Consider the following 16,076-nt stretch of genomic DNA (forward strand, 5'->3'; position numbering starts at 1 on the left):
TTCACCTTGCTTATAGTTTCCTTTGTTGTGCAAAAGCTTTTAAGTTTCATTAGGTCCCATTTGTTTATTTTTGCTTTTGTTTCTAAAATTCTGGGATGTGGTTCATAGAGGATCCTGCTGTGATTTATGTCGGAGAGTGTTTTGCCTATGTTCTCCTCTAGGAGTTTTATAGTTTCTGGTCTTACATTTAGATCTTTAATCCATTTTGAGTTTATTTTTGTGTATGGTGTTAGAAAGTGTTCTAGTTTCATTCTTTTACAAGTGGTTGACCAGTTTTCCCAGCACCACTTGTTAAAGAGGTTGTCTTTTTTCCATTATATATCCTTGCCTCCTTTGTCGAAGATAAGGTGACCATAGGTTCGTGGATTTATCTCTGGGCTTTCTATTCTGTTCCATTGTAGATCCCCTATTTAGATGTGAAGGTTCTTCTAATGTTGTGGCCTGTGGCTCCACAGGGGATACAAATCAATCAAGGTCCATTTACAAATGAAAAGCAACTGAGGTTTTGTTTCCTTGTGTTTTTGTTTTGAGGAGAACCATAAAAGGCTAAGTTAATCCATTTAAAAATTCAAGAACAAGACCCATAAATTTTTATTAAATAAAGAGCTCTACATTTACATAGGATTTTATGGTTTCCAAAGAGCTTTCATAAACATTATCTCATTTAAGTAAATACAGCAAATTAAAAAAAGCACATGCAGTCCCATATTATGGGCTGTTAATGCAGAGAAGGACCCTGCAAGGGGAAGCTGGAGGGTGACCGGAGGGGACAGCTCGAGCCAGACGAGGAGGCCAGATCTCTTGCAGTGACCCTTGGGCTCAGGGAGCCCCATCAAACTTTTCCTTTCGTGTAAACAAAATTCTTATTTTGGGCACAAAAATATTCTACATATCAAACATGTTTCAACATGGAAACATGTGGAATTGTTGACCACTTAAACTCTGTATTCTAACAGTTTCCTTATAGATATTCAAATGTTATGAGTCGCCTCTTGTAAAATTGCTTATCCATGTGAGTGATATCTTAGGCTTTATTCCTTTTAGAGACACTGACAGGTTGAGAGGTATCAAATATTTTTCAAGCAGGCACTTTCTGGGTTCCAGGTATTGTGCTTGGTACTAAGCATTTATGATCTTACTGGATAATCACATCAGAGGGGAGTAACTATTCTTATGCCCATCGTACAGGTGAAAAAACTGAGGCTTTTCAGTTTCTTCCCTTAAAGATTACTGCAAAACATTGAGTATAGTTCCTTGTGTTGTATAGTAGGTCCTTGTTGCTTCTTATCTATTCTATGTATAGTGAGTAGTGTGTATGTGTTGATACTAAACTCCTAATTTATGCTTCCCCCTTCCCCTTTGGTCGCTATAGCTTGTTCTCTGTGTCTCTAAGTCTATTTCTGTATTTCTGTTTTGTGCATGCTTAGTTGCTTCAGTTTAGTTCAGTTGCTCAGTCGTGTCCAACTCTTTGCGACCCCCTGGATTGTGGCACACCAGGCTTCCCTGTCTGGAGTTTACCCAAACTCATGTCCATTGAGTTTGTGATGCTGACCAACTGTCTCATCCTCTGTCATCCCCTTCTCCTCCCACCTTCCCAGCATCAGGGTCTTTTCAAATGACCCTGATTGGTGTTTCAGCTTCAGCATCAGTCTTTCCAGTGAACATTCAGGACTGATTTCCTTTAGGATGGACTGGTTGGATCTCCTTGCAGTCCAGGGGACTCTCAAGAGTCTTCTCCAACACCACAGTTCAAAAGCATCAATTTTTCGGCGCTCAGCTTTCTTTACAGTCCAACTGTCACATCCATACATGACTACTGGAAAAACCATACCTTTGACTAGATGGACCTTTGTTGGCAAAGTAACGTCTCTGCTTTTGAATATGCTGTCTAGGTTGGTCATAACTTCTCTTCCAAGGAGCAAGCATCCTTTAGTTTCATGGCTGCAGTCACCATCTGCAGTGATTTTGGAGCCCAAGAAAATAAAGTCTGTCACTGTTTCCATTGTTTCCCCATCTATTTGCCATGAAGTAATGGGATCAGATGCCATGATCTTAGTTTTCTGAATGTTGAGTTTTAAGCCAACTTTTTCACTCTCCTCTTTCAATTTTATTAAGAGACTCTTTAGTTCTTCTTCGCTTTCTGCCATAAGGGTGGTATCATCTGCATATCTGAGGTTATTGATATTTCTCCTGGCAGGCTTGATTCCAGCTTGTGCTTCATCCAGTCCAGCATTTCTCATGATGTACTCTGCAGAGAAGTTAAATAAGCAGGGTAACAAAATACAGCCTTGACATACTCCTTTTCCTATTTGAAACCAGTCTGTTCCATGTCCAGTTCTAACTATTGCTTCTTGACCTGCACACAGATTTCTCAGGAGGCAAGTCTGGTGATCTGTTATTCTTATCACTAAGATTTTTCTACAGTTTGTTGTGATCCACACAGTCAAAGACTTTGGCATAGTCAATAAAGCAGAAGTAGATGTTTTTCTGGAACTCTCTCGCTTTTTCGATGATCCAGTGAATGTTGGCAATTTGATCTCTGGTTCCTCTGGCTTTTTAAATCCAGCTTGAACATCTGGAAGTTCACGGTTCATATACTGTTGAAACCTGGCTTGGAGAACTTTGAGCATTTGCTAGCGTGTGAGATGAGTGCAATTGTGCAGTAGTTTGAGCATTCTTTGGCATTGCCTTTCTTTGGGACTGGAATGAAAACTGACCTTTTCCAGTCCTGTGGCCACTGCTGAGTTTTCCAGATTTGCTGACATATGGTGTGTAGCACTTTCACAGCATCATCTTTCAGGATTAGAAATAGCTCAGCTGGAATTCCATTAACTCCACTAGCTTTGTTCGTAGTGATGCTTCCTAAGGCCCACTTGACTTCGCATTCCAGGATGTCTGGCTCTAGGTGAGTGATCACACCATCGTGGTTATCTGGGTCATGAAGATCTTTTTTGTATAGTTCTTCTGTATGTTCTTGCCACCTCTTTTTAATATCTTCTGCTTCTGTTAGGTCCATACCATTTCTGTCCTTTATTGAGACCGTCTTTACATGAAATGTTCCCTTGGTATCTCTAATTTTCTTAAAGAGATCTCTAGTCTTTCCCATTCTATTGTCTTCCTCTATTTCTTTGCAGTGATCACCGAGGAAGGCTTTCTTTTTTTTTTTTTTTTCCATTTATTTTTATTTGTTGGAGGCTAATTACTTTACATCATTACAGTAGTTTTTGTCATACATTGAAATGAATTAGCCATGGATTTACATGTATTCCCCATCCCAGTCCCCCCTCCCACCTCCCTCTCTACCCAATCCCTCTGGGTTTTCCCAGTGCACCAGGCCTGAGCACTTGTCTCATGTAGAGGAAGGCTTTCTTATCTCTCCTTGCTATTCTTTGGAACTCTGAATTCAGATGGGTATCTTTCCTTTTCTCCTTTGCCTTTGGCTTCTCTTCTTTTCACAGCTATTTGTAAGGCCTCCTCAGACAACCATTTTGCCTTTTTGCATTTCTTTTTTGGGGGGATGGTCTTGATCACTGCTTCCTACAATGTCATGAACCTCTGTCCATAGTTTTTCAGGCACTCTGTCTATCAGATCTAATGCCTTCAATCTATGTGTCACTTTCACTGTATAATCCTAAGGAATTTGATTAAGGTCATACCTGAATGGTCTAATGATTTTCCCTACTTTCTTCAATTTAAGTTTGAATTTGGCAATAAGGAGTTCATGATCTGAGCCAGTCAGCTCCCGGTCTTGTTTTTGCTGACTGTATAGAGCTTCTCCATCTTTGGCTGCAAAGAATATAATCAACCTGATTTCGGTATTGACCATCTGGTGATGTCTTAGTCATGCCCAGCTCTCTGTGACCCTATAGACTGTATGTAGCCTGCTAGGCTTCTCTGACCATGGCATTTTTCAGGCAAGAATAGTGGAGTGGGTTGCATTTTTGTCCTCCAGGGCATCTTCCCCACCCAGGGATCAAACCTGCGTCTCCTGCATCTCCTTCATTGCAGGTGGAATCTTTACCCACTGAGCCGTTGGGAAGCCCCTTTTCTGTTTTATATAAAATTTCATTTGTATAATCAAATTGTTTAATTATCATTTGGTTAGTATTCACTCAGAAATTGAGCAAAAATTTAGACATGAAAAGTGGAAAGCAGTTTTTTCCGTCTGGTATTTTATTTCATGGCTAAGCTAAGAAACTATGGAAAGATAGCTTTTAAATTGATGTGTTAAAAAGACTTGCTTTCAAAGATGAAACTTTCTCGAATGGATACAAAGAAGAGTTCAGTAGGAAGAATATTATGTTACACTGTATAGTAAATCTTGATCTTTCCATGGATTGGTTTTATCCCATCAGTGTTTTGGGAAGAGTACAGGAAGCAACCCCACCCAGGTTAATTCTTGAATGAATTAAATTCATTAGTGTAAGCTCCATGCATCAAGTTGCGGGTTGTGAACATTTGGAAACCAGTATCTTTTTCCTCTCTGAATTGCCTGTTGTTTAGACAGGGTTTAATGAAACCAGCCGCTCAACCAAGGAAAATACTACCATTTTTAGGCTGGAGGAGCCATACATCTTAATGAATCAAAGTGTATGACGCAGGCCACGTAATTCAGACCCACCCACATCAGAAAGAGCTTTCCAGCCTGTTCCCAGCTCCTCCGAAGGATGTTCAGGCCACCATGCCTTGCCTCCCTGATTGAGCTCCCCCACATTTAACAGAGTTAGGCTTGTTACAGCATCTGTGAGCGGCTGTCCCACCAAGCCCGTTCTCTCTTGCTGCTCCAAGGTGGATACACGTCTTGTTCTACAGTGGAGAGGAAGGCAGCTGGCACGTTGTGGTCCTCTCTGCCCAGCCACGTCCTGAGGGCATTTGGAGGCTGAGTGGGTGGAGACTGAGTGGCCCACTGCCTTTGTGTGTGCAGGGGCAGTTCTTCCTGGGAACGCAGGAGACTGGAGGTCCTGTCCCAGCCCTCCACCCTGCGCTTCCTGGGCCTGTCCACGGAGCAAGGGTGTGTGACCTGGCTATGTTGTGGTGGGGCAGCCCCTTGTCTCCACACCCACCTCTTCTCATAGAGGTTCCCCTGCTTTTCAGGTGTAGACAAGCAAAAGCAAGCTTTCTAGCATGTAGGTATGATGGATTGCCCTACACAAATATATATATATATATATTTTTTTTTTTTTAAGAAAGGCCTATGTTTTAGAACTGGTTTAGAGAGAAACTTCAACCTGCCCTTTATATTTACATATAAATGTATATATGATGTATATATAATATTTTAATGTATTATATAATATATAAGCAAAATATACAAAATATTAAAATATGTATTTATGTATCACATGTATGTTTTTATATATTGTGTATTTGTATTTATTCTATAAATATTACGAGTTCAGTTCAGTTGCTCAGTCATGTCTGACTCCTTGAGACCCCAAGGACTGCAGTATGCCAGGCTTCCCTGTCCATTGCCAACTTCCAGAGTGTGTTCAAACTCATGTCCATTGAGTCAGTGATGCCATCCAACCATCTCAGCCTCTCTTGTCCCCTTCTCCTCCTGTCTTCAGTCTTTCCCAGCATCAGGGTCTTTTCCAATGAGTCAGCTCTTCATATCAGGTGGTCAAAGTATTGGAGCTTCAGCTTTAGCCTCAGCATCAGTCCTTCCAGTGAGTATTCAGGACTGATTTCCTTTAGGATTGACTGGTTTGATCTCCTTGCTGTCCAAGGGACTCTCAAGAGTCTTCTCCAACACCACAGTTCAAAAGCATCCATTCTTTGGTGCTCAGCTTTCTTATTGTCCAGCTCTCACATCCATACATGACTACTGGAAAAACCATAGCTTTGACTAGATGGACCTTTGTCAGTAAAGTAATGTCTCTGCTTTTTGATATGCTCTCTAGGTTTGTCATAGCTTTTCTTCCAAGGAGCAAGCGTCTTTTAATCATGGCTGCAGTCATCACCTGCACTGATTTTGGAGCCCAAGAAAATAAAGTCTGCCACTGTTTCCATTGATTCCGCATCTATTTGCCATGAAGTGATGGGACTGGATGCCATATCTTATTATATATATATATATTTTTTTTTTCTTTTTTTCTTGCAGAAGGAATCAGTGGTATCCTTAACTCATGGAAATAACACTCAAAAGAGTGAAAACAACTGGGACATGCTGTGGTCCAGGACTCAGCGCCTCCTGGGCAGGCCCGCATAGCCCAAGCCCAGGCCGTAAGGGCCACCGCTGCACCCCGAGGTGCTAGTCGATCTGTTGTGTGGCCTGGCTCACTTTACAGATGCTTTCTCACTGAATCAGGATTTTGAATATCTGGTAGGCCAGCACAATGTGGGTGTTTGATTTTTACTGAAAAGGGGCAGGCCAGGCACAGAACTTGACTTGGGGTTTGGGTGGCTCTGCTTGCACAGTGGTACCTAGTCTTAAGATGTAGTTATTTAGGGATAACTTTGAAGTGTTGTGTAAAGGCTGCTCATGTCGCTTCTTCACAGCAGTTTGACTTTTAGAAGAAGAGCATTTTGTCACAGGAGTGCTGGGCATGGCCATCCCATCCATGTTCTCAGATCTTTGACGACTGTTTATGGTGGATCATGCCAAGGGGGTAGGCAGGGATTGAAGAACTGGTTCTGAGTATTCTTTCCAGTTCCTCCTGTGGCCCAAGAGGGAGGTGGAATTGCCCAAAGTAGAATCAGCCAACCTGGGTTTGGAAAGCCCAGAAAAATCCATGCTGTGCATCCTTGACCATGCATGCTCCACCATCATCCTCAGGGCTCTGGGTCAGTGATGGCACCGATTGGAGAAGCAGGGTTCCTGGCACCCAGGACACAGCTCCTCTTCAAGCAAGGCTGGGGTGGAGGTCATGAAGTCTGACGGACCGGAGGTCAGAGGGCAGGGCTGGCAGGTCAGAGGGCGCAAAGAGGTCCAAGGTGAGCAGATTGGAGAGTCTAGGTGCTCAACGTCTGGAGGAATGTGCTGGGTCCTTTTGCTTCTCCGCTCAGGGCCTTGTGTTGGCACAGGCAACAGCGTCCACCCCTTTCCTTGGCAAAGCCTCACCTGCACACACCATACCTTGTACAGGGCTGGTATCGGAGGCACTGAGATCAGTGAACTTGTCTTGGTGTTGAATAAACTATGTGATGAATACATTTTGAGATGGAGAGAGGGGATCACTTTACCTGCAAGGTCACCTGGGCAGAGAAGCTTGAGGGAGGGGTTCTGGAAAGCTGTGGAATGTGAAATGTCAGATGCACATCCCAGTGGAGCCTTGCTAGACTGGAGCTGCCACAGTTGCCCGCTCAAGTGTGTGGTGCAGTAGGGTGGGGAAGCATAGGACTGGATCCTGTTCCAGGTTGAAGGGGTTAACCAGAGTCCAGACATTTCTGGACAGTCAGAACCTGGCCTGTCGTCTCATCAGGAGTCTTGGGTACCAGGCAGGAGCCCCATGTGGTTGATTCCGTGCCCTCGAGTGTCCCGAGGAGGCAGGTATAGACCCTCTGGCTTTAGGACCATCGGAGCCTGAGTGATGGTGCCTGCTTCCTGTCTCTGGTCCACAGGCTTTGGAAGAGGCTGTCCCAGCTCAGGGAGCCGGGCTGGCTTCTGAATGATGGATGCCAAGATACTGGCTGAGGCAAGGGTGCTGGTCAGAGGGCTTCCCCTGCTGGCCTTTGGTCTGGAGTGGGGTTGGGACCCTCCCTAGAGTTGGTGGGTGGATATGCTTTTTGCCAAACCTTCCACATTTAATGTGACTGTTTGTTCTGGTTAGGGCATTCTGATCCTTTTTGCCATTGTGCTATTTGATATAAGATTTATTATTAATTTCTGTGATTTCTTGCCATCATACAGTTTGATGCAGGATCTGTTTATGACTTTGCTTTAAGCCTTGCTCCCAGTCCTGGGTGCAAGATGTTGCTGAGAAGTGCATTCCATCATCACTGGGTTGCTTTCTGTCAGGGCTGTGAGTTCTCTTTGTAATAACAAGGCAAGGCAGAAGGAACTGATTTAGCTCTTGCCTGGAAGAGGAGTAACTCCATTGACATTCCGTTGTAATTTAGCAGTTGGTTAATGGCCACTTACTGGAAAATGTTACCAGGCTCTGCGGTGAGTGTTGTTAGAAACTGAATTACTCTGTATATTTCCCCTGAGCCCTTCCCCCGCTTCTCTTCCAGGACTCGCTCTGGACCACAGGAAGTGGCACTGTGTTGCAATCACAGCCTCATTGTCCCTTGTGTTATTTACTTTGTGTTTCAGAATGAATGATATTGCTTTTAATGGAAGGAGAGACTTGTCAGGCGCCTGGGCAGGCGGAGAGTGACATGGGAGGGTCACTGGGTTGCTTTACTGGGTAGCTTAGACCTGAAGGTGCCCAGAGGCTGCCTTGAGCCTGTATCCAGCCAAGTCAGTTTCACAGGTAATTAATCACTTAAGCTGGACATCATGCTATTTCCATGCCTTTACCCCTGTCGTTATTTCAAATGGCTATTCAGCTTCTGGGTTTTGTGTAACCACTCACTTTGCAAAACCTTTGATCAGTCACAGAGGTGAAAGAATGTGAATTTCCCAGTCTGCTGAACCTGGGTAGAATCTGGCTTTGCTCTTTACTAGCTGTGTGACCTTGGAGGAGTCACCTAACCTCTCTGAGCCTCTGGGGGTTTCGCTTGTCTACAAATGGCCACATGAGTTCCCAGGGATGAGGGATTGATGAAATGATATGTGAGCATAGCTGATACAGTGCCCAGAACCTGCTAAACTTAAAATGCCAAGGGAAATATGAAACAGTAGCAACACAGTTCCCATTTGTTCCGTTGGAGTAACAGGAGTTGCGGAAATGGTGGAGGAAGAGTGCTTTCTTCTGGCCTGCAGCGATCTCCCCTTTTCCTTCCACAGGAGGAATTCAGAGTGATGGTGTCACCGTGTGCTGGGGCCGATCCAGCAGAATACCCTCTTCCTGCAGCGCTTGGGCTCTGAGGGAGGTGGAAAGCATGTTGCCTCCAGCTGGAAGTAGTGTCTTTTTGGGAGGCATCGTTGTCTCCCAGGGGATCCCACACTGCGATGGCCACATCATTCCGTTTCTGGGTCATGTTTTCAGCTCTTCCTTCCTCCTGGGGCTCCCCATCCTTCCTGGACTGAATGAAGTAATTGTCACCAGCCTCCCACTTAATTACGGTGGCTGCTGCTCCTCCTTTCCCACATGCAAAGGAAGTCCATCGGGGCACTTGGCAGCCTCACTACCTGATGGCCCCGGAGCCTGGATTTTTGAGGTCTGGTGGATTCCTGAGACCTTCCTTCTGTGCCCCAGTCTGGATGTCATCCCTAGGCCCTGCCCGTGGCTGCACGCGGGGACGTGGCCAGCGCGCGGGCCGCTGCACACACGCCTGGCGCATACTGACAAGGCTGTGGTCTGCTTCTCTGCCCCCGCCCCTCTAGAGTACAAGAAGAAGTATGGAGAAGAGCACGGCTCCTGCCAGGCTGGGATAGCGGGCTTCTTCACCGAGGTGGGTATCGTTGTTTGGGCCGCTCTTCTCTCGTGGGTGTTCATTTCCTGGCTGGTGGGAATTTGGGGGGCCCTTTGAGGTGGGTCTTCTGATCCCCCCATGCCCCCCGGCCCCATCCTTGATCTCTGTGTGAATTCTGGTCCTTACATCCAGGGAAGCATGTTGACACTGGTGGGGGCACCTGCTGGCCGGAGACCACTGGGCAGAGGGGGTGAGCTTGCCCATTTGGATCCCCATTTGGACGGTTTCTCCAGGAGTCAGTTTGACCCTGAGACCTATGGTAGGAATTGATTCAAGGGGGTGGGAGAGAGACAACACCCAGTTTGTGTCTTCTTGCTAGCAGGTGTGAAGCTACATTAAGCATCCAGACATCACCTCCTAGCAATCCTTCTCCTTAGTGGAGAGACTTGGTTTTTCTGCACAGCTCCAACCATCCCCTTTCCCAGTTTCTAAAGGACCATGAATTTGAATTCTTATGATCTGTGCTGTCGGACCATGGCCTTTGGTTGGTGGCCCATTTATTGGGACTATTTTCTCATGTGATTCTCACCCACTGTCCGTTTACTCTTCACATCAGCTCCTCATTTCTCATTTTTATGGTGGTCTGCCATGGAAAAAGTTCCATGCCAGGCTCTGTAAGTGGCCCCATCATCCAGCTAGCTGCTCAGGCCAAAAAAAAAAAAAAGGAAATGTACTTTTTACTTTACTTCTAATCATACACAGTCTTGTTGTTTTAACCTCCAAAGTACATCCCAGATATGACAGCTTTAATCACCACTGTCATCACCCTTCAGAAGAGCCATGGTCATTGCCTGGAGACATGCTGGCCCTGAATTTGTCTCCTTGTATCCATGCTTTTTTTATTTTTTGGTAGTAAAATACACACCACAACTTCCCAGGTGGCGCTAGTGGTAAAGAACCTGCCTGCCAACACAGGAGATGTAAGAGATGCGGGTTTGATCCCTGAGTCGGGAAGATCCCCTAGAGGAGGGCAAGGCAACCCACTGCAGTATTCTTGCCTGGAGAATCCCGTGGTCAGAGGAGCCTGGCGGACTACAGTCCATGGGGTCGCTAAGAGTCAGACCCAGCTGAAGAGACTTAGCACACGCATGGTATCTTTACAGACGGTGAACGTTCATCTTTGGTCAGATCTAACAATCTTTTTCTTTCTGGATTCTAGACGTCTCTGTTAAGAAGGTCATCCCCATCTTAAGAGTGTGAAATGGTCACCTGTATTTTGTTATGCCACTTTTATAGATTAAAAAATATATCTTTAATCCATCTTGGATTTATGTTTGCAAATATTGTATGAGGAAAATGAACGTTGTTTTCCTAAGTAAATGGTTGGTTGTTCTGATACTGGTTTGTGAAGAGTTTCTTTGTCCTCGTTGGTTTGAAATACCATCCTGCTGTAGGCCAGGGTCACCCATCTTCCATCTCAATGAGCATTTAGATGGTGCAATTTCTAAGGCTGTTATTCCTCCAGTGAGATCTAGTGAGGATGACTCAACCCAGTCGGCAACTGGGAACCGCTGTAAGTTTGCAAGCAGGTGACAGACACAGTAGTGGCCGTGCTGTAAGAAAGGCTATTTGGTCTGGTCTTGTGCCCAGGAGTCTGGAAGTGGGGGAGCCTGGAGGGAGGCCAGGTTGAAGGCTGTGATGTGGTCCTGCCTCAAAATGACAGGGCAGCTTGGGGAGGGTGATGCTTCAGGAATCAAAAGGTTGAGGGAAGTCAGAGAATGTGAAGGCAGTTATCAGTGGGCTGGGCAAGCAGAGGACTGTGGGGTGGAGGAAGGAGGTTTTATGCTAGAGTTCCGGGGAATGGTGGTACCAGTGGAAAGGGGGCTGCCCAAGAAAGAATCCACTGGAAGAGGTAAACCATGGGATCTGCCTTAGACATGTGCCATGTGAAATGGGATGGGATGGTCACATGAATGTTTTTAGAACATAGCCTCAATTTGGCCAATGCTAGATGGGTTTGATAAAGGACAGAAATGGTATGGACCTAACAGAAGCAGAAGATATTAAGAAGAGGTGGCAAGAATATACAGAAGAACTATACAAAAAAGATCTTCACGACCCAGATAACCACGATGGTGTGATCACTCACCTAGAGCCAGACATCCTGGAATGTGAAGTCAGGTGGGCCTTAGAAAGCATCACTAGGAACAAAGCTAGTGGAAGTGATGGAATTCCAGCTGAGCTATTTCAAATCCTGAAAGATGATGCTGTGAAAGTGCTGCACTCAATATGACAGCAAATTTGGAAAATGCAGCAGTGGTCACAGGACTGGAAAAGGTCAGTTTTCATTCCAGTCCCAAAGAAAGGCAATGTCAAAGAATGCTCAAACTACCGCACAATTGCACTCATCTCACACGCTAATAAAGTAATGTTCAAAATTCTCCAAGCCAGGCTTCAGCAATACGTGAACCGTGACCTTCCAAATGTTCAAGCTGGTTTTAGAAAAGGCAGAAGAACCAGAGATCAAATTGCCAACATCCGCTGGATCATCAAAAGAGCAAGAGAGTTCCAGAAAAACATCTACTTCTGCTTTATTGACTATGCCAAAGCCTTTGACTGTGTGGATCACAATAAACTATGGAAAATTCTGAAAGAAATGGGAATACCAGACCACCTGACCTGCCTCTTGAGAAATCTATATGCACGTTAGGAAGCAACAGTTTGGAACAGACTGGTTCCAAATAGGGAAAGGAGTATGTCAAGGGTGTATATTGTCACCCTGCTTATTTAACTTATATGCAGAGTACATCATGAGAAACACTGGGCTGGAAGAAGCACAAGCTGGAATCAAGATTGCTGGGAGAAATATCAATAACCTCAGATATGCAGATGACACCACCCTTATGGCAGAAAGTGAAGAGGAACTAAAAAGCCTCTTGATGAAAGTGAAAGAGGAGAGTGAAAAAGTTGGCCTAAAACTCAACATTCAGAAAACTAAGATCATGGCATGTGGTCCCATCACTTCATGGGAAATAGATGAGGAAACAGTGGAAACAGTGGCTGACTTTATATTTTGGGGCTCCAGAATCACTGCAGATGGTGATTGCAGCCATGAATTTAAAAGACGCTTACTCCTTGGAAGGAAAGTTATGACCCACCTAGACAGCATATTAAAAAGCAGAGACATTACTTTGCCAACAAAGGTCTGTCTGGTCAAGGCGTTTTTTTCAGTGGTCAAGTATGGATGTGAGAGTTGGACTGTGAAGAAAGCTGAGTGCCGAAGAATTGATGCTTTTGAACTGTGGTGTTGGAGAAGACTCTTGAGAGTCCCTTGGACTGCGAGGAGATCCAACCAGTCCATCCTAAAGGAGATCAGTCCTGGGTGTTCATTGGAAGGACTGATGCTGAAGCTGAAACTCAAGTACTTTGGCCACCTCATGTGAAGAGTTGACTCTTTGGAAAAGACCCTGATGCTGGGAGGGATTGGGGGCAGGAGGAGAAGGGGACGACAGAGGATGAGATGGCTGGATGGCATCACCGACTCGATGGACATGAGTTTGAGTAAACTCCGGGAGTTGGTGATGGACAGGGAGGCCTGGCGTGCTGCTATTTGTGGGGTCGCAAAGAGTCGGACACAACTGAGCGACTGAACTGAACTGAATTGAGTATGTTTATGAGGGGACTAGATGCGCTTCCCTGGTGCCTCATATGGTAAAGAATCTTCCTGCAGTGCAGGCGACCTAGGTTTGATCCCTGGATTGGGATGACCCCCTGGAGGAGGGCTTGGCAACCCACTCCAGTATTCTTGCCTGGAGAATTCCACAGACAGAGGAACCTGGCTGGCTACAGTCCATGGAGTGACAGAGAGTCAGACACAATTGAGCGACTAGGCACAGCTCACAGGTGTGCTTAGCGTGGGGCTGGGGTTGTGGGCTCTGGGTATGTGTGTGTTTGTGTGTAGAATATCTCTTTAGACAGTGGGAGGAGAAAGTCAGGTCACTGCAGAAATGAAAATTTATCAGAGATGGTGGTGGGGAGCTAGGGGAGAGGAGGAGTCCCAGAGAGGGGGTATCTCCAGCTGGAGAGTCAAGAAGGACGAGGACACTGGGGCTGGGGGGCGAAGAGGAGGAAGTTTAGGGGTGCAGAGGGTAAGAGGGGGCCGTGCCTGCTCCGGGTTCCCAGAGGAACCAGAGGGCCTGTTGGGATCCCAGGCCCTGGGCTCCAGAGCCCAAGGGAAGCGTGGTGCGGGCAGCAGTGGGGCTGGTGCGTGGAGCGCTGCGGGGAGCAGGGCCTCAGCGGTCTGGAGGGCTCAGTCCTGACCTGGCCACGCCATTTCCAGCCACAGGGGCCCTTGGCCTTTGGTTCAGTTCCCAGGCTTTTGCACTGCCTAAACAGGAGGTCTTTGAACTCACGGTCTCTCTTGTTTCTGGAACTTCAGCTATTGGAGGCCGAGCAGGAAATGCGGTTGAAGGGGTCAGGCAGCCCTGCACCCCTCCCCTGCCCTCCCACTGACCTTGTCACTTGGGTTTGCCTTCGCTGGGAGCTGGGCCTTCCCTGCATAGGGCGGGCAGCTGCCTCCCAAGCTGGATGTGCTTCCGTGGCCTTCTGGTCACGGCCCTGTTGTTGCAAACTTCTTTGGCCAAAGGCGACTGCTTGACTTGAAGATCAGCGACCCTGATTATCAAAGCTGTTTGAGTTGTTGACACCACATGAATTTTAGCCCAGCGTTGAGGATAAGAAGAGAACTTTCTGGGAACATGTTTATTTTTGCAGCCTAGGATAACAGAGATAGATACTTCTGAGCAGCGGGAGAAGACTTCGCCCCATCCCCGCCAGCGTTGGGACACCACCGTGGGAACCTGGGGACATGTGGGTGGAAATTAATCCGGCGTAGACTTTTGTCACAGATCCTGAGGACTCTTTTACCTCCCTGCCTGTGCCAATCTGCAGGGCACCGAGAAATGCCTGCAGCTTATATCTTGGGCTGGGAGGTTCTGCCCTCTGGGGAAAGGCCCACGCTGATTATTGATGGGATTTCGGCAGGGGTGACCTTGGACTTTTGGAGGGGCTCATACTTCTGTGTGTTACATTTGTGTTGGCTGTTTCCTGGGTGGTGAGGAGCCAAGCATTGATCACATTTTCCTGGCACTTGTGGACAGTGGCAAAAGGGCCCAGGCTGCACCCACAGTGGATGGAAAAAGCCAAATAGGAGAGAGTCCCACGGAGACACTGTTTTCCTACCCCCAGCCCCGAGAGTCTCAGGCTGGGCCTCAGTTTATCTGTTAATAATTTGAACTGCAGGGAGAGGAGGGGCATGAACACGAAGAGGAAAGGGGGGAAAAACACAAATGCTTTTCGTTTTAAATGTTTTTGAGGAGAGAGATGGCTTTGTCGTATCCTCTTGATAATGTTTGAGAGAGGGGATGCAGTGATACGTTCAGTGTCCGTTTCTTAACTCTTATCCTGGATTGATCTGAATTATCAGAAAGCAGCACCTCCATTGCCTGGGGTCCTGATGAGCCTTTCAGATCTCTGGTGATGCTTAGAGCGTTGGTCCAGGAAAAGCCGCTGGTGGAGAAAGCTCTGCACTGTGTTTACAGCTGGCACTGGGGATGCTGCTCATTATGACCTTCTGTGCTCCCAGTGTTTGGGCACTGATTGCAGATTTGTTCCTGAGCTCAAGGCCAAGGAGAAAGTCTCTCTGCTCTGATGATCATTTGTCTTTCTCATGCCCCTGCTAGTACTCAGACAGTCCCTTACAGAGAACAGATGAGTATAAGGAGAATGAATGAAGGGAATGAGGGCACTGCTTGTGTTTTTCCTAGAGATGTATCCTAAGTGCAGAAAGTGATATGTTTTTATAAAACTGAGATACCCCTGAAAGTGAAAGTGTGAAAGTGTTACTCACTCAGTTGTGTCCGACTCTTTGTCACCCCCATGGACAGTAGCCCTCCAGGCTCCTCTGTCCATGGAATTTTCCAGGCAAGAATACTGGAGTGGGTTGCCATTCCCTTCTCCAGGGGATCTTCCTGACCCAGGGATCAAACCCAGGTCTCTCGCATTGCAGGCAGATTCTTTACCAGCTGAGCCACCGCGGAAGCCCAGATAGGATCTGAGAACCTTAAAATCAAGTGTTCTCAATGGTCATTCTTAGTCAACGCCTTCCTGAATTATCAAGAGCAAACCATTCAGGCTGGAGTCTAGTGGCTTTCTGTCTAGCGCTGCTCACGTGCTGCTTTGTTAAAGCTGTTACCCAAATTGACCACGAAACATGTGTTGCTTAAAGTATTGTCCTGCTCCTGCCGCCACACATATGCGCTTCTTTCTGCATTCTCTGTCCTCCTCTCTCTGCTGTTCTATTTAGACGGCTCTGGCTTTTTTTCAGACATTTACTTTTGGAATTCAGTGTTACTTTATGAACTGTCATCAGAAACTCAGACTTCTTCGGGCAGGATCTGGCCTCTGAGAACTCATTGGAAACCAGCAGCTTGTGACAGCAGTGAGGCTAGCTCTGCAGGGAAGGGTCAGCCAGGAGTGATGTTTCTGAAGTATAACAGTGTGGGGACTCTAGAGGCCAGGGGGTGGGTGGGTGCATGTCAGCCACAAGAGGTGTGACC

At 46.4% G+C, this 16,076-nt stretch overlaps 1 protein-coding gene across 4 annotated transcripts in view; it reads left to right on the forward strand.

Annotated features, from left to right (window-relative positions):
* ITGA9 (integrin subunit alpha 9) overlaps nt 1-16,076 on the forward strand; it is a 356,853-nt gene that overhangs the window by 37,229 nt on the left and 303,548 nt on the right. For all 4 annotated transcript variants that reach the window (XR_011483592.1, XM_070455419.1, XM_070455417.1 and 1 more), the window contains exon 5: nt 9,431-9,498. Coding sequence is in view for 3 of the 4 variants with exons in the window: in XM_070455419.1 (XP_070311520.1) it covers nt 9,431-9,498 (68 nt within the window). In the remaining variant the exon portion in view is untranslated. The remainder of the gene's footprint in view (nt 1-9,430; nt 9,499-16,076) is intronic.

The sequence above is a fragment of the Odocoileus virginianus genome, chromosome 26 (genome assembly GCF_023699985.2).
Source record: "Odocoileus virginianus isolate 20LAN1187 ecotype Illinois chromosome 26, Ovbor_1.2, whole genome shotgun sequence".
NCBI lineage: Eukaryota > Metazoa > Chordata > Mammalia > Artiodactyla > Cervidae > Odocoileus > Odocoileus virginianus.